At 47.1% G+C, this 20,848-nt stretch overlaps 2 protein-coding genes across 3 annotated transcripts in view; one reads left to right on the top strand and one right to left on the bottom strand.

Annotated features, from left to right (window-relative positions):
• The window catches only part of LOC132829823 (receptor-type tyrosine-protein phosphatase U-like), a 492,619-nt gene extending 479,904 nt beyond the window's left edge, over positions 1-12,715 (bottom strand). Inside the window, exon 1 of the mRNA XM_060847187.1 lies at positions 12,705-12,715. The gene's annotated coding sequence lies outside the window, so the exon portion shown is untranslated. The remainder of the gene's footprint in view (positions 1-12,704) is intronic.
• Positions 12,716-19,614: 6,899 nt separating this feature from the next.
• Positions 19,615-20,848, top strand: part of LOC132829885 (enoyl-[acyl-carrier-protein] reductase, mitochondrial-like) — a 68,410-nt gene continuing 67,176 nt past the window's right edge. The window contains exon 1 of one of the 2 annotated variants that reach the window (XM_060847291.1): positions 19,615-19,778. In XM_060847291.1, coding sequence (XP_060703274.1) covers positions 19,639-19,778 — 140 coding nt within the window. In that variant the 5' untranslated portion in view covers positions 19,615-19,638. The remainder of the gene's footprint in view (positions 19,779-20,848) is intronic. The other variant, XM_060847292.1, reaches the window with a different exon arrangement.

Consider the following 20,848-nt stretch of genomic DNA (forward strand, 5'->3'; position numbering starts at 1 on the left):
CGCGGGTTCGAGTGGCTGTCGGAGGGGAGGGCCGTGGCGGCGAGGGTGACCAGGGTCGGGGACGTGCTGGGTGCCGGGGGCCTGGGCTGGACGTTGCCGCAAGACATAGCGAGCAGGGCAGCGGTAGACGTCCGGTACGTGGCCACCGGCATCCGACGCCTTAAAACGGCGGTGCTCGGACCCGACGTAGTGCACCAGTTGGAGGACGCTCAGGTGTGCGGTGGGATCCCGTCCGCGCTCACCCCTGCCCGGACGGAATTTCACATCGGCCCCAGGGTCCCGTACTTCCCGCGGGAGCCTGTGCCCCACAACCTGAGCCGCCTCCGAAATTTTAACTTTGTCCCGTTCAAGGACGTTAAAAGGTGTGTCCTATATCGACTGCTGCTGCACACCGTCCACCTCTTCTCCCTCATCCACCGCCCGGACACGCCCTGGCGTGCCCATTTGCCACCGGGCGGTGGGGATCCCCAGTGGAGGGCTCTCTACGCAGGAGTCCTCCCCCTTTCTCTCGGGGATCTGGGGTGGAGGGTGCTGCACGCAGCAGTCCCCTGCAACCGCAGATTGCGGTGGTTCACGGACTCCCAGCCCAACTGCTTGTTCTGTGGCGCTGTGGAGTCCGTGGACCATGTGTATGTTGGGTGTGGGCGTTTGCACTCCCTTTTTGATTTTCTGTCCAACTCTATTTTGATTTAGTCCCTGCCCTCCCCTTCACTGTTTTGATCACACAGCATTGCCCTTTGATGTGAAGGGCACTGCTCGTCACAGGCCACTCGGGTGTTTTCCTACTTTTCCTGGTGGTGGAAATTAAATAAAGATTTGTGCACTTTATGTCTCTCACTGTGTCTCACAGCTGCACACACACACACACACCATGGGTGCTGGGAAAAAAATAAGCACTACCGCAGTTAGGCGGTAGTGTGGGGGTTAATTTAAAAAAAAAAGAAAAAAGGAAAAAAAAGAAAAAAAAAAAAAAAAAAATAATAACCCGGAATGTCAAAAAATAAAGAAAAAATAAAGGCGGGTCCTGTACAGACTGCTGCTGCACACCGTCCACCTCTTCTCCCTCATCCACCGCCTGGACACGCCCTGGCGTGCCCATTTGCCACCGGGCGGTGGGGGTCCCCAGTGGAGGGCCCTCTACGCAGGAGTCCTCCCCCTTTCTCTCGGGGATCTGGGGTGGAGGGTGCTGCATGCAGCAGTCCCCTGCAACCGCAGATTGCGGTGGTTCACGGACTCCCAGCCAAACTGCTTGTTCTGTGGCGCTGTGGAGTCCGTGGACCATGCGTATATTGGGTGTGGGCGTTTGCACTCCCTTTTTGATTTTCTTAAAAACCTCCTCCTCTGCTTTTGTTTGCACTTCAGTCCCACGCTCCTGATCTTCGGGCACCCGGTGCGGAGGAGGGAGGGCAGGTCTGAAGACCTCCTCGTGGGTCTGCTCCTGGGCCTGGCCAAACTGGCCATAAACAGGTCCAGGCAGCGGGCCGTGGAGGGGGTCATTAGGGCCGACTGCCTGCCCCTCTTCCGCGGTTACGTTAGGGCCCAGGTGTCCTTGGAGAAGGAGCACGCGGTGTCCACCAACACCCTGGAGTTGTTCAGGGAGAGGTGGGCGCCGCAGGGAGTGGAGTGCATCATTTCCCCCTCCAACTCTATTTTGATTTAGTCCCTGCCCTCCCCTTCACTGTTTTGATCACACAGCATTGCCCTTTGGTGTGAAGGGCACTGCTCGTCACAGGCCACTCGGGTGTTTTCCTACTTTTCCTGGTGGTGGAAATTGAATAAAGATTTGTGCACTTTGTGTCTCTCACTGTGTCTCACACCTGCACACACACACCATGGGTGCTGGGGATAAAAATAAGCACTACCGCAGTTAGGCGGTAGTGTGGGGGTTAAAAAAAATATATAACCAGGGGATGGGGCACTGCTTGTCACTGGACCACTTGGGTGTTTTAAGAAAAAGAAAAAGAAAAAAAAAAGAAAAAAAGAAAAAAAAATCAGGAGTCTTTGTGGGCAGCACGGTGGCACAGTGGTTAGCACTGCTGCCTCACAGCGCCAGAGACCCGGGTTCAATTCCCGACTCAGGCGACTGACTGTGTGGAGTTTGCACATTCTCCCTGTGTCTGCGTGGGTTTCCTCCGGGTACTCCGGTTTCCTCCCACAGTCCAAAGATGTGCAGCCATGCTAAATTGCTCTAGTATTAGATAAGGGGTAAATGCAGAGGTATGGGTGGGTCGCGCTTCGGCCGGTCGGTGTTGACTTGTTGGGCCAAAGGGCCTGTTTCCACACTGTATGTAATCTAATCTGATCTAAACCAAGTTTCCCAAATTAAGCTACCCCTACCTGTATGCAATTAGCCCATATTCCTCTAAACTGGCTGTGTACTCAGCAGCGTCTTCCGCCAGGATCAACTGGGCCAAATGTTCCAGACTACTGGTCGGTCCGTGGCGGGTGGACTCCCTGCCGGAGGAGTTTCGGGGGTTCAGCTGGAGTACCACCCATCTCCTCTACCTGGGGGTCTACCTCAGCCCGACCGAGGATTCCTGGCCGGCCAACTGGCAGGAGCTGGAGGCCAAAGTCTCGGCTCTCCTAGGCCGCTGGACAGGACTGCTCCGAGTGCTATCTTACAGAAGCCGAATGCTGGTCATAAACCAGTTGGTGGCCGCCATGCTGTGGTACCGGCTGGTCACTTTGGTCCCTCCTCCTGGCTTTGTCGCTGACATCCAGAGAACATTGGTCGACTTCTTCTGGGACAAAAAGATGCACTGAGTCGCTGCGCAGGTTCTGAGTCTCCCTATTGAGGAGGACGGTCAGTCGCTGGTGTGCGTCCACACCCAGGTCGTGACGTTCCGCCTTCAGACCTTGCAGCGCTACCTTTACGTCAAGCCTCCTCCTAGGTGGTGCGCCCTGGCGACGTATTTTTTCCGCCAAGTGTGTAACCTCAACTATGACACGCAGCCCCTGTTCGTCGACTGTGACGGTTTGGAGGTCACCCTCAAGGTGCTGCCTGTCTTTTACCAGGACCTGATCACTGTCTGGAACATGGTCGAATCGCGACGCGCCTACCCTTCGGCAGGAGTAGCGGCTGTCGTCAGGGAGCCGTTGCTCAGGAATCCGCACCTCCGTGCTCGCGGGTTCGAGTGGCTGTCGGAGGGGAGGGCTGTGGCGGCGAGGGTGACCAGGGTCGGGGATGTGCTGGGTGCCGGGGGCCTGGGCTGGACGTTGCCACAAGACATAGCGAGCAGGGCAGCGGTAGACGTCCGGTACGTGGCCAACACCATCCGATGCCTTAAAACGGCGGTGCTCAGACCTGACATAGTGCACCAGTTGGAGGACGTTCAGGTGTGCGGTGGGATCCCGTCCGCGCTCACCCCAGCCTGGAATTTCACATTGGCCCCAAGGTCCTGTACTTCCCGCAGGAGCCTGTGCCCCACAACCTGAGCCACCTCCGGAATTTTAATTTTGTTCCCTTCAAGGACATAAATGGGCGGGCCCTATATAGACTGCTGCTGCACACCGTCCACCTCTTCTCCCTCATCCACCGTCCAGACACGCCTTGGCATGCCCATTTGCTACCGGGCGGTGGGGATCCCCAGTGGAGGGCTCTCTACGCGGGAGTCCTCCCCCTTTCTCTCGGGGATCTGGGGTGGAGGGTGCTGCATGCAGCAGTCCCCTGCAACCGCAGATTGCGGTGGTTCATGGACTCCCAGCCCAACTGCTTGTTCTGTGGTGCTGTGGAGTCCGTGGACCATGTGTATATTGGGTGTGGGCGTTTGCACTCCCTCTTTGATTTTCTGAAAAACCTTCTTCTCTGCTTTTGGTTGCACTTCAGTCCCACGCTCCTGATCTTCGGGCACCCGGTACGGAGGAGGGAGGGCAGGTCTGAAGACCTCCTCATGGGTCTGCTCCTGGGCCTGGCCAAACTGGCCATAAACAGGTCCAGGCAGCGGGCCGTGGAGGGGGTCGTGAGGGTCGACTGCCTGCCCCTCTTCCGCGGTTACGTTAGAGCCCGGGTGTCCTTGGAGAAGGAGCACACGGTGTCCACCAACACCCTAGAGTTGTTCAGGGAGAGGTGGGCGCCGCAGGGAGTGGAGTGCATCATTTCCCCCTCCAACTCTATTTTGATTTAGTCCCTGCTCTCCCCTTCACTGTTTTGATCACACAGCATTGCCCTTTGATATGAAGGGCACTGCTTGTCACAGGCCACTCGGGTGTTTCCTTTCTTCCTGGTGGTGGAAATTAAATAAAGATTTGTGCACTTTGTGTCTCTCACTGTGTCTCACACCTGCACACACACACCATGGGTGCTGGGGAAAAAATAAGCACTACCGCAGTTAGGCGGTAGTGTGGGGGTTAATTAAAAAAAAAGATAAAAGATAAAAGATAAAAAGGCCTTTATGAAGGGCACTGCTTAAAAAAAAATTAGGCAAATCTACATTTGACATGTTTAAAGACTTGCTGGGGAGGATTTAGGACCACCATGTTCCAGTAAGGAGGAAGAACAAAGATGGCAAGGTAGGGACCCTTGGATAAAGAGGGAGGTTGTGAATTTAATCAAAAGGGAAAAAGAAGCATATGTAAGGTTTAGGAAGCTAAAATTGGACAGGGCCAGTGAGGAATATAAGGAAAGCAGTAAAGAACTCAAGCAGGGAATTAGGAGAGCAAGGAGCAGCTTTGAAATGACCTTGGCAAGTAAGGCTAAAGAAAATTCCAAAGCATTTTATAGATACGTTAAAAACAAGAGGATAACTAGGGAGAAAGCAGAACCACTCAAAGATGAAGGCTGGAACCTGTGCTTGGAGGCAGAGGAATTGTGTGAGATTCTAAATGAGTTCTTTGCATCGGTTTTCACCCAGGAAAAGGATATAGAGGATAGTGAGATTTGTGTGGAGCATTTTGAGATCAAAAATCAAATGGGGTTGGATCTCTTGAAGATCATTAAGGTGGATAAGGCCCCAGGGCCCAATAGTATCTACTCAAGGTTATTGAGAGAGGTAAGAGAGGAGATTGCTGGGGCCTAGCCCAAGATCTTTTATTTTTGCTAGCCACTGGAGAGGTCCCAGAGGACTGGCAAGTAGCTAACATTGTTCCTCTGTTCAAGAAGGGACAAAGGGATAATCCAAAAAAACTACAGACCAGTGAGTCTCACATCAGTGGTCAGAAGTTATTGGAGAGAATTCTAAGGAATCAAGACTGGCATGTTTCAGTAAGGAGGAAGGTCAAGGATGGCAAGGTAAAAGACCCTTGGATGACACATTTAGAAAAAGATGGCCTAATTAGGGACAGTCAGATCATGTCTTACTAACTTGATTGATCACCTTTGCTACATCCTCAAAAAATTCAATGAGGGTAGAGCAGTGAATTTTTCAACTAGGTCCCTCATGATAGGCTCATTCAGAAGATTAAGATGTGTGGGATTCACAATCGGCTTGCTCACAGAAGATAGAGGGTATTGGGGTAAGGGTGTTTTTCAGGTTGGAGGTCCATGACTGCAGGGATCTGTACTGGGACCTCTGCTTTTTCAGATATATATAAATGACTTAGATGAAAATGCAGATGGGTGAGTTAGTAACTTTGCAGATGATACAAAGATTGGAGGAGTTGTGGAATGCAGAGGGTTGTCAAAAGATACAGCGCAACGTAGATCAAATGCAGATATGCAGGGGGAGGGGGGTGTGGGAGGGGGGCGGGGGCGAGGGAGGGGGGGGAGAGGGGGGCAGGGAGGAGGAGCGAGGGGGAGGGGGAGGGCGGGGGAGGTATGGGTGGGGGGTAGCTGGGAAAGCAATAGGTGGGTGAAGGTGAGGGAGAAGGTGATATGTCAGAGGGGGGAGTGATGGACAGGTTCGGAGGGTGCTGAGTTGGGGGCTTGGGACTGCAATAATGTAGGGGGAGGGGAAATGAGGAAGCTGTTGAAATCCACATTTATCCCGTGTGGTTGCAGAGACCCAAGGTGGAATATGAGGTGTTCCTCCTCCAGGCATCGGGTAGTAACAGTTTGGCAGTGAAAGAGGCCCAGGACCTGCATCTCGTTGACGGAGTGGGAGGGGGAAGTTGAAGCGTTCAGCCATGGGGCAGTGGGGTTGATGAGTGCAGGTATCCCAGAGATGTTCTCTGAAACTCTCCGCAAGAAGGCTTCCTGTCTCCCCGATGTAGAGAAGACCACACCGGGTGCAACGGATGCAGTGGATGACATTAGTAGTGGTACAGGTGAATTTCTGACAGATGTGGAAGGATTCCTTGGTGCCTTGGACGGAGGTGAGGAGAGTGGTGTGGACACAGGTTTTGCACTTCCTGCGGTGGCAGGGAAAGGTGCCAGGAGTGGGGTCTGAGCTGGTGGGGGATTGTGGACCTGATTAGGGATTTGCAGAGCGAATGGTCTTTTCAGATTGCTGATAGGGGTGGGGAGGAGAATATATCTCTGATGGTGGGGTCCATTTGGAGGTGGCAAAGGATGAAGCATTGCATGCAGAGGTTGGTGGAATGAAAGGTGAGGACCAGGGGAGTTCTGTCCTTGTTGCTTTGGGAGGGGTGGGGTTTAAGAGTGGTGGTGCATGAAGTGGAGGAGAGGTGCTATAGGGCATCGTCAACCACGTGGGAACTTGTGATTGTGGAAGAAGGAAGCCATCTGGAACTTTCTGAGGTGGAATTGGTTATCCTGGGAACAGATGCGGCAGAGACAGAGGAATTGGGAATAAGGGATTACGTGTTTACAGGATGTTGAATGGGAGGAGGTGTAGTCTATGTAGCTGTGGGAATCGGTGGGCTTATTGTGGATGTCTGTGATTAGTTGGTCACCAGAGATGGTGATGGAAAGGTTCAGGAAGGGAAGGGAGGTTTCCGAGATGGTCCAGGTGAATTTGAGGTCAGGGTGGAAGGTGTTGGTAAAGTTGATGAACTGTTCAACCTCATCATGGGAGGACAGGTTGGCGCAAATACAGCCATCAAAGTAGCGGAGGAACAGGTCGGGGGTGGTGCCGGTGTAACTGCGGAAGATGGACTGCTCCACGTATCCGTTAAATTGGCAGGCATAGCTGGGACCCATGCAGGTGCCCACTGCTATCTCTTTGGTTTGGAAGAAGTGGGAGAATTGGAAGGTGATGTTGTTGAGGATGAGGTCCAGTTCAGCCAGGCAGATGAGGGTGTCGGTGCAAGGGTACTGGTTGGGACTGTGCGAGAGGAAGAAACTGATGGCTTGGAGACCTTCGTCATAGCAAATTTATGTATACAGTGACTGGATGTCGATGGTGAAGATGAGGCATTGGGGACGGGGGAAACCAATATTTTGGAGGAGGTGAAGGGCATGGGTGGTGTCATGAACGTAAGGGGGGAGTTCCTGGACTAAAGGAGGCAGGACGGTGTCGAGTTCAGAAGAGACGAGTTTGGTGGGACAGGCGCAGGCTAGGCAATGGGTCAACTGCTGCAGTCAGGCTTGTGAATCTTAGGAAGGAGGTCAAATTGGGCAGTGCAGGGTTCACGGACAATGAGGGGTTGGAGGCTATGGATGGGAGATCCCTACTGGTGATGAGTTGTGGATGGTCTGGGAGATGATGGTTTGGTGAAGGGAGGTGAGGTCGTGATCAAGGGGGCAGTAGGAGGAGGGGTCTGCAAGTTGGCACCTGGCTTCAGCAGTGTGGAGGTCAGTGTGTCACGGGCAGGAATGAGAGCTAGGATCTGGAGTCGGACTGGACATCAAGGTGGGGACGGAGACAGTTGCTTGAGTGGGCGTGGTTATAGTATCAGTTGTGATATCATCAACGGAAGTGACGCTCACAAAGGGGGTGAAAGTGATGTTAATGGCTGTGTTACTGGGAGCGGAAGTGGCATCTTGGGTGGTGAGGACAACGTTTCAGTTAGGTGCTTGGTTGGTGACATCACTGGTGGCGGATGTGATGTCGACGAAAGAGCCTTCCAGCAGGGCGGAAGTGGCTGCCACAGTGGCAACTGTGGGGGCAAACGTGACTTGCAAAGTAGGTGTCACGTCAATGCTGATGAATCTCATGGTGTCGGTTGATCCTGCTGTGGTAGTCTTCTCAGTGGTCACGGACGTGGTTAGGTGGGATGGACGGCGATATCAGAGGTGGTGTGATTGGCAGCAGCTGTGGACCATTTGGCGGCAACAGGGGCGGAAGTGATGTCATTGATTTTCCCGGTGGTCGTGGAAGGAGCGGCCACGTGGCTAATGGCGTCTGGTCTGTTCCAAAGGCCAGGGGAAGGTTCTAGAAGGTTCGAGGAAACCAGTGTATGAAAGAAAGTACAAGAACATTTGTTTAACTTACATTCTTTTATGTCTGATGCAGTAGAGAAATACCATTTGTTGAGCACGTTTCCTTCTAAGGATGAAGAATTACAGAGGTCCACTGCAGGTGCCAGATGGCCCCCTTCTTCAACGATCGCAACTTCCCTTCCCATGGTTGACAATGCCCTTCAGCACATCTCCTCCACTTCACACACCACCGCCCTTGAACCGCACCCTTCCTAGCTCAACAAGGATAGATCACCCCCCACCTATCCTTCCACCCCCCTCTGACTGATCACCTTCTCCCTCACCTTCATCCACCTATCACTTGCTCAGCTGCCTTCTTCCAACTCCCACCCCCTCCTCCCATTTATCTCCCAGCCCGACCTACAAGCCTCATTCCTGATGAGGGGCTTATGCCTGAAACGTCGATTCTCCTGCTCCTCGGATGATGCCTGACCTGCTGTGCTTTTCCAGCACTACATTCTCGACTATAAAATTATGAAATGCATAGATAGGGTTGGCAGTGAGAATAATTTTCCCAGAATTTAAACAACTAACATTAGAGGGCATGCATTAGAGGGAGAAAGTTCAAAGGAGATGTGAAGGACAAGTTTTTCCACACAGCAGGTTAGGGGTCTGGAACGCACTGCCTGGCGCGTTGGTGGAGGCAGAGAGAATAGGGGCATTTAAAGGTCTTTTAGATAAGCACATGAATATGCAAGGAATGGAGGGTTATGGACCAATGGGGGACAGAAGGGATTGATTTCACTTGGCATCATGTTTGGCACAACATAGAGTCAGAGAAAGGCTCATTCCTGTGCTATACAGTTCTATGTTCTACAGGAACACACACTTAACTTCCAGAGCAGCCAACTTGCATCACTGACACTTCGGATTGACCAGCAGCGGCCATCTTATTAGGAAACATGGGAAATGCATTGGCCTGCAAGTGAGACTGAAACAACACAGTTTCAAGCTCCCCTTCCCCAGCACACACCTGGCAAATGTCCAAGCCATTGTGAACAAACTAAGTTGGACTTACCTTCCACAGGGAACTGAGAGACTGCTATGTGCTTTGTTTTACAGAGACATTGCTCACTCATGTCTACACCTAACAGTGCCTTACAACCTGATTGTTTCTGTATACACGGTCTAGACCGCACGGCATCCTCAGGTAAGGCAAGGGGCAGTGGAGTCTGCCGCCTAATCAACATCTCCTATTGCTCAGGTGTGATGACCCTGGTGAGTTACTACTCCTAGAGCCTGGAATATCTAACAGTGAAATGCCATCCCTACTCCCTATTGAGTTCACCTCCGCCATCCCAGCAGCAGTCTGCATGCCACCCCATGCAGAAGAAGAGCACTCTTGATGAAATATACATCACTACAAATGGCCTTGAGACACAATACCTTGAGGTCTTATTCATCATAGCCAGTGACTTCGACCAGGCCAACCTCAAGAGAGTGCTACTGAAATACCAGCATAACATCTCCTGCCCACAAGGCACGGTGGCACAGTGGTTAGCACTGCTGCCTCACAGCGCCAGAGACCCGGGTTCAGTTCCCGCCTCAGGCGACTGACTGTATGAAGTTTGTACGTTCTCCCCGTGTCTGCGTGGGTTTCCTTCAGGTGCTCCGGTTTCCCCCCACAGTCACAAAGATGTGCGGGTCAGGTGAATTGGCCATGCTACATTGCCCATAGTGTTAGGTAGGGGGTAAATGTAGGGGTATGGGTGGGTTGCGCTTCGGCGGATTGGTGTGGACTTGTTGGGCTGAAGGGCCTGTTTCCACACTGTAAGTAATCTAATCAAAGGGAGCCAAACATCCTTGACCATTGCTTCACAACTATCAAACATGCCTACCCTCCATATCCCATTCGTATTTTGGAAAATCAGATCATAACATTGTGGTCCTCCTCCCACCTTATAAGCAAAAGTTGAAAAGTGAGGACCCTGTATAGAAAGTAGTACAGTGCTGGTCTGAGGCAGCAGAACTGCTTATTTGGGACAGCTGAATGAAAACCGTATAGCAGATGGATACAACGTGGCTAAGTGTGAGATTACTCAACTTTGTTGGAGGAAGGTGTCAAGTATTTCTGAACTAGTGAAAGTGTCGAAAATGTTCATGCCACATGAACTAAGGAACCTCTTTCATAAGCCACTGAAGGCTTTTTTAAAATTCACTCAGGGGACATGGCTGGCCTGCATTTATTGCCGCTCCCTAGTGAGAATCATAGAATCCCTACAGTATAGAAAGAGGCCATTTGGCCCACTGGTTCTGCACTGATCCTCCGAAGAGCATCCCTTCACCCCATCCCTGTTATCACCACTGCTAACCCAGTTAACCAGCACATCGCAGGGCAATTTTTAGATGGCCAACTCACCTACCACGGTCGATAAGCTGGCATGGCAAGGAATCACTGATAAAACTACACAGTGACATCAACAAGTTTCATTCCACCATCAAACTCACTATGGACTACTCTCGACTATCTGTCTCATTGTTGGACACATGCATCTCCATCAAGGATGGACACCTCAGCACCACACTCTACTGCAAACCCACAGACAACCTCACAATGCTACACTTTTCCAGCTTCCACTCAAAACATATTAAAATAGCGATCCCCTATGGACAAGCCCTACGCATACACTAGATCTGCTCAGATGAGGAGGAACGTGACGGACACCTGGAAGTACTCAAGGATGCCCTCACAAGAATGGGGTACAATGCCCAACTCATCGACCGCCAGTTCCGATGTGCCACAGCAAGGAACCGTAATGACCTCCTCAGGAGACAGACATGTGCTGCAACCGACAGGGTACCCTTCATTGTTCAATATTTCCCAGGAGCTGAAAAACTATGCCATGTTCTTTGTGACCTGCAACACATTATCAATGAGGATGAGCACCTCACCAAGGCTTTGCCCACACCTCCACTACTTGCCTTTAAATAAACGCCAAACCTCAAACAGATCGTTGTTCATAGCAAGCTGCCCAGCTCTCAGGACAACTCCATACAACCCTGTCATGGTAGGCGCTGCAAGAGTGTCAGAGTGTGGACATAGATACCACCGTTACGCTTGGGGGCACCTCCCACCTTGTACATGGCAGGTACTCATGTGACTCAGCCAACATTGTCTATCTTATACTTGCAAGCAAGGATGCCCAAAGGCACGGTACATTGGGGAAACCGAGCAAAGGCCACAATAACGGATGAATGGGCACTGCACAACAATCAACAGACAGGTGTGTTCCCTCCCAGTTGGGGAACACTTCAGTGGTCCAGGACATTCGACCTCGGACCTTCGGGTGACCATCCTCCAAGGCGGACTTCGGGACAGACAGCAGCAAAAAGTGGCTGAGCAGAGGCTGATAGCTAAATTCTGTACCCATAGGGAGAGCCTCAACCGGGACCTTGGGTTCATGTCACATTACAGGTGACCACCATTGCGCTATACACACACACACACAGATACTCCTACATAGACACACACACACTGACACGCATATCCACAGCCGCGCACACAGACACCCACACACACATCCTTACAGACACACACACTCCCATATGCACCTCCTCACAGACTTAAGACACTCTGCACTCACTAGACACACATACGCTTTCTCACACTCGCAACCCTCAACCCAGACGGACAAAGACCCACATGCACACATATATTTTGTGGGGTGAATTTGTACTTGCAGGGTTGCATTATACTTTGCTCAAAAACTGCATGAATTCATGTAAAACTCCGTTATCTCACTTTTTAGATTAGAATCAATCTAAACATTATGGCATAGACAGAGAACACAGAGGGCTAACACCTTCAACATATTGTCTAGCTTTCACCATTGTTAACAGCTAACCTGAGAATGCAACTTTTTTAAAAAAGGTTTTGTGATTTACACATGAAAGAAGTGAAACTATCATGGCATTCTAACAGATGAAAGGCTTAACAGACAATCAATTTTTCAATGTATAATTTCAGTTACATCACACTGTAAATTTTTGCTATAAATTTTGTTAGGATCGAGCTCTCCACTACCACCTGATGAAGAAGCGACGCTCCGAAAGCTAGTGTGCTTCCGATTATAACCTGATGTTGTGTGATTTTTAACTTTGTACACCCCAGTCCAACAGGTTTATTTGAAAGTACAAGTTTTCTGAGCGCTGTTCCTTTGTCTAGCTACCTGGCAAGGGATCAGCGCTGCGAAAGTTTGGACTTTCAAATAAAGTGGGATTATAACCTGATGTTTCATGATTTTAAACTCTGTTTTATATGGGTAGCTTGCAGAAAGCCAAACCATTTTACATTTTTTTCGCACCGTTCCTGGTATTTATTCTTCTCCTGACCTATCTTCAGCAATCTGTCTATTTGCCCCTACTTTTTTTATTCTCTCCCTCTGAGCACAGTCTCCACTGCACATTATTCACTCCATTCCTCCATCCATCAGCATAATTTTCCCACCTGTTTTAAGTTCTGGTGAAAGGTCATCAGACTCGGACGTTGGCTTGGTTTTTCTCTTTTCAGACTTGATAAATTTTTCCAACATTGTTATAAGTGAATTCTGTCTAGGTATTCTAAATCTCCGGAGAATAGTCCCTGACACTCGGCTAACTATTCTACACTAGGGCTATGGTTCAGATCAACCGGGTTCTGCCTCCACACTCTGCCGACCGCAGACTGTCCTTTAACCCTTGACTTCAAGGGAGACTGTCCACAAGGTCCCGTCCTAGGAGGCGAACTCCAAGCGGTCAGCACCAGCCCTCATCCCCTCCGGCTACCGCTTTTCCCGTGGCAAATCGAAATGCTGCCAGACACACAAATGAGCAACGGATGTTTATTTCAAACTTGCAAGTTTGGGCGTCTTCCAAAGGCGCTTCGGAAGAAATCGCGACGGAAGATTTTACAGCACTAATATTTATACATTATTTTTACATTTAAAAACATTAGTGATAATTCCATTGGTTAAAACATCTCACGCTATACATTTTTCTTACATTCAAAATCATTAATGACAATTCCATTGGTTAAAACATTTCACGCTTTTCTCTGCCAATTCTTTAATTAAATGTTATATTATTTTAACAATTCTGCTGAATTAAATGTTATATTGTTTTTAACAATTCTGCTGGTTAAAGCATTTATCTGCATGTCATAAAGGGCTTCTATTGTATTTTGCCCTCTGTGTCTAGCTAAAGCATTCCTTGGTATCTTGCCCAAGGTTACCATGTTCCTGACATAACAGAGGTGACTTCTGGTTCATGTTCTCATATGGCCTAGTTGCTCATAATTAGCCTTTACTTATTAAACCTCAGTTTTAATACAGAAATTACCTTACCCATACCAAAAGAATGTGTGTGGTGTGTGTGTGTGTGTGTGTAGATGTGTATGTGTGGTGTGAATGTGTGTGTATGTGAGTGTGTGTAGAGAGTGTGTGTGTGTACGTGTGGTGTGTGTGTGTGTGTGATGTGCGTGTGTATGTGTGAGAGTGTGTGTGTGTGTGTCTGTGTGTGTGTGTGTGTGTGTGAGAGGGTGTGTGTGTATAAGAGAGTGTGTGTGTGTGAGAATGTGTGACTCCTGTGTGAGAGAGAGAGAGTGTGTGAAACTGCAGAAATTACATTACCCATATCAATTCCCCCTGTCTTTTTATACAGTCTGTAATTTCTGCAGCATAATCATGGCCTCTCTATTCCAATCAGTCTCAGGATCATCAGCATCAGTCTGGAGGTGAATGCCCACTACTGTACGCGGGTCGCCCTTCATCAGGGCCGTTTCAATTAAGCGGGTAATCAGGCCCCGTAGACAGGGAATTATACAACAGCCCAAAGCGACTAAAACCCCTGTTACCACTAGAAGTGTAACCATTACTGAGACCATCACCCCCTTCCATTTACCGAACCACCGCTCTATCCAGCCAGTCCAATCAGTATTAACTCCTGAATTCTCAGCTATTTCCTCTGCCAGTGACTTAAGTCCCTCCAAAGCACGGGTGACCGAGCCGTCAGGGGCTGTATTGTTAGGAATAAAAGTGCAACATTGAGAGCCGATCATGGCACAAACACCCCCCTTTTCAGCTAGGAGCATATCTAAGGCCAGTCTATTTTCCCCAAGTCATACGACTGGTAGCATCCAGTTGTTCCGCCAGCCCCTTGACTGCATCTCTAGTATGGTTAATAAATCGTGCTTGGTTATAATAAATGTAGTTTGTCCAATCGACATTCTTGTTTATAGTGACCCACCAGAACAGGGACGACTCAAAGCCTGCAATTTGGTTACGAGCTTTGAACTCATCAGGCACCCCCCTAGAGACTCCTATTGAGTCAAGATAAATCTTATCATCAAAAGAAGTGGGCAACAGCGATCTCCTATCCCTTCCCTTTCTTCCGACTATCTGTTCTCCCTCAAATGCCAAGGTGAATGGAATTGCCAATTGTACAATCGCACATATCCCCTTCCAATCTGGGGGTAGGGTGGGTCTCAGTAGTTTGCCTCCACAGTACCACCACAGATCCGCTCGGGGAACATTTAAAGCTGAGTAGTTTCTTCCTTCCTCTGCTTCAGTAACGTTTTTAATTGCTGAACACAATCTCAGCTCCCCCAAATCGCTAGATCGACCTTGTCTATGCACACACGACGTGTGGTTTCCAACAGCAGCCGAAAATACAGGGGGAGCTTGTGTCTTTCGTTTCTCCAAAGGAGGGAACATCAAACACCAAAGACAGGGAGGTACAATTCGGATTATTCCATGCAGTCTCATCCTGATATAGGGCTATCATACATTCCATGCCCTGTTTGTTTCGCTCCCACCCGAGCGGAAAGGGAACCACCTGAGACACTGCCCTACCGGAGGCACATGCATAGCAATTGCTTTTGTTCAGGCTTTTTACAGTATATTTAACCCATTCAACCCAGGCATTTGCATCTCCGTATCCCGTTTCTATTTCAAGAGTCTGTCTCAAGTCTTTTACCTCTATAATTTTTAGTGATTTCGGATCAGTGGAAGGGTTTAAAGGTTGCAGTTTAGAATCAAGGAATCCCAAAGGCTGTCTCCGTCCGACGCCAATTCAAAAACAGCAGCCCACAAAACGCTTCCCATACCCTGTCATCACTATCTTTAAATCTTCACTAAGGAGCTGGGACCCATTTTTACGGGGAAAGGAGACTTCAGAGGAAGCATTTTTAATGGTGATATATATCGGATGACACTTCCTGTCAAAACAATTTAGGGCTGGGCTAAAGGGGGCTCCATGGATAGTGATGCCAGGCGGTGGTTCTTCTGACCCAAACCTTACATCTGGAACAGTGTGAAGAGATATTTTTGAGGAAAGATATTCTCTTTGAAATTTTACATCTGGGCATTCTACTATGCTGCAAACAAGAGTAGAAAATCTTAATGGTGTTGCAAAGCATAGCTATTAGAAGCCCTAACTTTCATAACTTTTTATGGGACTGAGTTCACTTGAAGTACTCTACTTTATCTGCAATGAAGGTAATTGAAAGTGTTGGTACTATCTTTAAGGTCAAGACAGTTACTTTTTTTTTTAAAAACATGACACATTGACAAAGTGAGAGTATTCAATAGTTTACACATTGATGGTAAAAACTACTTCATTTTCTATAACATTGTCATTTAACTGAAAAGGGCAAAAAAATTTTTTTTTTACTTTGCAGTGTCATTTTCATTTTGTCTTTTCTCTATTGTGCCTTTAGTACTAAAGTAGCCTATGATTATGAAATTTTTAAATTATGTGGCATGATTTAATTACTGTTTTAATAAGAGCATTTTCTAGCCCCCACGAACAATCTCAGCGCAATACAGTCTACTTACTGTCTCAACGTCCTGAAACTCACTCTCAAGTTACCCATATTAATTCGCATCTGCCCTCAGAGTTTCTGTTCCCCCCTGCCTTATCGGCAGCCTATATACCTCATTTTCCTGAAGGTGAATACCACCCCTTATGTGAATTTGGAATTGTTCTAACTTATTACTACCTCGTCCTTAATCTCATGAATGGTCCTCCTTTCCCTCCTTAAGTTCTAATAAAATCATATCATGAAAGAAAATAACGTTAAGCATTCATAAAATTACAATCAAAAATAGCACACTGAATCAAATGACAAACAACAAGTTTCAAACATAAAACCATTAACAAACAGATGAATTCAAGCCAGAGCACAAAGTGTTAAACTGCTTGTTAGCTGAGAAGCCTTCTGCCAGATTCTTTCTCACAGACACCATGATAACACAAACACAAATTCTCACATCCACAGAGACTACTTTATTTTTCACAATCAAATTTACACACAGAGATCCTATCGGGGCCAGCCCATCTCTTTCACACATACATAAATCACGAAGTGAACCCGAACATTTCCTAACCGACTCCCTTAATCTGTGTAAGAACGCACAGGGAGACTCGTCCTTTCCCTGCCTCAGGTCGAAAACCTTGGCTAAATTTTGCTGTTTGGGGATGCAAGTTTGTATCCCTTGGATTATCAAATTTCGCAAGTCTGACGTATTATCCCTTCTATATTGTGGTGGTCCCAGTTAGGGTTCTGAAGGGGATATTTGTCCTCACCCCTAACCATCCCCCTCTCATGCCAAATTGTCCGGCAAGCTCAATACCGGCGCTGCTACTAGTTTTTTTTTTAAATCTCAATTAACACTTTCCCTATCCAGTATCCCCATATAAGTCTCCTTTCTCCCCCAGTAAATAGTATATTCAAAAATAAACATTAACTCAGCCCACATATACAGACCGGGCCTCAAAAATAAATTAATTTGTTCTGACAATCCTATCGGATTCTCAACCAGGACCGTCATTTCCTTTTAAATGTTCCGACCTCCCCACTGGTGAGGGGATCATACACAAACACAATCTCCTTGTCCCCTATTGGCACTTTAGTCGTTACGTTCTTCCTTTTTTTTAAGAAATATTGCAATGTTCCTAGCTTCTCATATCCTCAAACACCAATTTATTAATTCATGCTTGACTAACTTTAAAGCCTGTTCCTAACTTGTAAACATATTTATATATTTACGTCCATTTATTCAGTATTTAATATTTAAAATGTAAAATGCATACAGTTCCCAATTTTGAAATCCACTGTAATCACCCAGATTTAGTACCCTAATTTAGATCCAAAATTAGTTTTCTTATGTACTCCTGACCAATCATTTCTCAATTACAATACTTTAGGTCGTAAAATAATCAGAGCTGTCTTACAATAATTTGTCAATTCAAGTTAAAAGAAATTCTAATGACCGAATCCAAAGTCTCAGATAATAACCATGGAAGTTATCGTCTTTTTTTTCGACAGCCTACTGTTGAACTGAAACTTCAACTGTACTTCACATATTGAAAAAAAATCATGTTAAGTTTACATAAAAAATCACATTTAAAACAATCCTGGAACTCAAGCTCCAGTGAATAAAACTTCCTCATTCAATCACTAACAAACAAATGTGCATTCAAACCAAATCACAAAGGGTTAAATGTTTTGCTAGCTGTTCTCGCACTCTCTCTCTCTCTCTCTCTCCACAATCTCTGTAGAATCTATCAGAGGGAATTTTCGGGGTTTCGTCTTCCCGTTCCTTTTTCGACCCGGAACATTGGCCACCTATGGTTGGTCTTCAGGCTAACCTGTTTTCTATACTTGGGTTACTTAGTCAACCCTTTTATCCCGGTTACCAAGTTAACCCTTAATTTCCCGGTTACCTGTCACAACCACGGAGTCGACAAGGCAGTGTACACTTCTCTCAATAATCCTGCGAAAACCCCAAATACCAGAGAAGGTTCTTACCTTGATCCGTGCACGGAGTTGTCCGACTCAAGATAACAACTTCAACCTGTTACCTTATCAAAACTTCAACCTTTTACTTTATTATGAGCGCTTCCTATTCACATCGTTTGCTCAAATATCTGTGTGTGTCACAGTGTCCGTGGGAGTTCTTTTTAAGATCCCGGACACGAGCCCCCAAATTTGTTATAAGTGAATTTTGTCTAGGTATTCTAAATCTCCGGAGAATAGTCCCTGACACTCGGCTAACTATTCTACACTAGGGCTATGGTTCAGATCAACCGGGTTCTGCCTCCACACTCTGCCGACCGCAGACTGTCCTTTAACCCTTGACTTCAAGGGAGACTGTCCACAAGGTCCCGTCCTAGGAGGCGAACTCCAAGCGGTCAGCACCAGCCCTCATCCCCTCCGGCTACCGCTTTTCCCGTGGCAAATCGAAATGCTGCCAGACACACAAATGAGCAACGGATGTTTATTTCAAATTGCAAGTTTGGGCGTCTTCCAAAGGCGCTTCGGAAGAAATCGCGACGGAAGATTTTACAGCACTAATATTTATACATTATTTTTACATTTAAAAACATTAGTGATAATTCCATTGGTTAAAACATCTCACGCTATACATTTTTCTTACATTCAAAATCATTAATGACAATTCCATTGGTTAAAACATTTCACGCTTTTCTCTGCCAATTCTTTAATTAAATGTTATATTATTTTAACAATTCTGCTGAATTAAATGTTATATTGTTTTTAACAATTCTGCTGGTTAAAGCATTTATCTGCATGTCATAAAGGGCTTCTATTGTATTTTGCCCTCTGTGTCTAGCTAAAGCATTCCTTGGTATCTTGCCCAAGGTTACCATGTTCCTGACATAACAGAGGTGACTTCTGGTTCATGTTCTCATATGGCCTAGTTGCTCATAATTAGCCTTTACTTATTAAACCTCAGTTTTAATACAGAAATTACCTTACCCATACCAAAAGAATGTGTGTGTGTGTGTGTGTGTGTGTGGTGTGAGTGAGTGTGTGTGTGTGTGTGTGTGAGAGAGTGTGTGTATGTGTGTGAGAGAGTGTATGTGTGTGTATATGTGTGTGTGTAGATGTGTATGTGTGGTGTGAATGTGAGTGTGTGTAGAGAGTGTGTGTGTATGTGTGAGAGTGTGTGTGTGTGTGTGTGAGAATGTGACTTGTGTGTGAGAGAGAGTGTGTGAAACTGCAGAAATTACATTACCCATATCAATCAGCATAATTTTCCCACCTGTTTTAAGTGCTGGTGAAAGGTCATCAGACTCGGAACGTTGCCTTGGTTTTTCTCTTTTCAGACTTGATAAATTTTTCCAACAATTTCTGTTGTCACCTGACGGAATAACCAGCTATTCTTCAGTCCAGTTTGTTTGTCCTGCAGATCCTACGTCGCCGACCTCTTTTCCGAAAGATATTGGCATTTAAAATCTCACCATCCACCAAACACAGGACAGTTATTTTTTTGAGAAGTTTGTGTTGTCGGTTTTTTTTTAAACGGCGTCATTGCCGCGCGCCCGCCATGGCGGTGTCGTCATCAGCGGGCGGTCATGGCCGTTGCCTGGGTAACGGAGCCATGGTTCTCAGGTGGCTCTCTGTGCGGTCCCTGGGCCAGAGGGGAGCTGATCACTGGGGATCTCTGTGTCGTGTAATGGCCAGGGGACTTTGCGAAGCTCTAATTTACCACAAGCATGGCGACCCTCTCCGTGTTATCCGGTAAGAGAGTAAACTAGATTCAGATTGATAGTTACTGATAGAGGGGGGAAAGAGTTACCAATTGAGGTCAGGCCCATATCGCAGGCTGTTACTTTGGAGCCAGCTGCTGCCTCAGTTCAACCACCGCTTCACGAACTTTTACCATTAATACATACTGACAAACAATAAAATCTTCAAGGTGTGCTTTTTTAAACTCGTGCCCCGAGTTTAAATCCCATGAAAACATGGGATTACAACTCTATCAATACCGTTGTTCATTCCACCCTCCCCCCTATAGTTGGTTCTTTAAATTTCATTTTGGAGTTCAGGAAACTTTTGGAAACTAGCCACAGTAAAAGTAAACCGGTAAAAGTAGCAAGAAAATGCGACGGTAATGAAATATATAATTAAGGTGACTACTGAAAAATAACTTATTTTCCACATCGTGCAAGCAACATCGAGGAGTTGAAGATGAGCTGAGTTTTAAAACATTTCATAATATCTTCTAGAACCCTGCTATTTTCATAGTGCCAGGAAGCCTTCCAACATGAATAATTCATTGACTTTGGGAAACTGATCTAAGTTTTATTACTTATTTACAGAGACTGAGTTGATGTAATTTAGATTGCCATAGTATTAAGGGTTTGGATGGGGAGGAATTTGTGTGTTGGTGAAAAACTTCTCTACGTAGATAGCAGGACAAGAAATGGACAAAACCTGACTGCCTCTTGGGAAATAAGGTAGGATAAGTAACTGAGGTGTTAGTAGGGGAGCACTTTGGGACCAGTGACTATAATACTTTTAGTTTTAAAGTAGCTATGCAAAAACATAAGTCTGATCCACAAGTTAAAGTTATAAATTGGGGCAAGGCCAATTTTGATGATATTAGACAGGAACTTTCTAAAGATAATGGGGGAGACTGTTTGCCTGCAAAGGGACATCTGGCAAGTGAGAGGCTTTCAAAAAGCTAGATAATGACAATTCAGGGCCACTGTATTCCTTTCAGTGTGAAGATCAAGGCTGGTAGCATGAGGGAAGATTAATTAGAGATATTGAAGCTCTGGTTAAAAGAAAATCAGGCATATGTCAGG

The sequence above is a fragment of the Hemiscyllium ocellatum genome, chromosome 30 (genome assembly GCF_020745735.1).
Source record: "Hemiscyllium ocellatum isolate sHemOce1 chromosome 30, sHemOce1.pat.X.cur, whole genome shotgun sequence".
In the NCBI taxonomy this organism is placed as follows: domain Eukaryota; kingdom Metazoa; phylum Chordata; class Chondrichthyes; order Orectolobiformes; family Hemiscylliidae; genus Hemiscyllium; species Hemiscyllium ocellatum.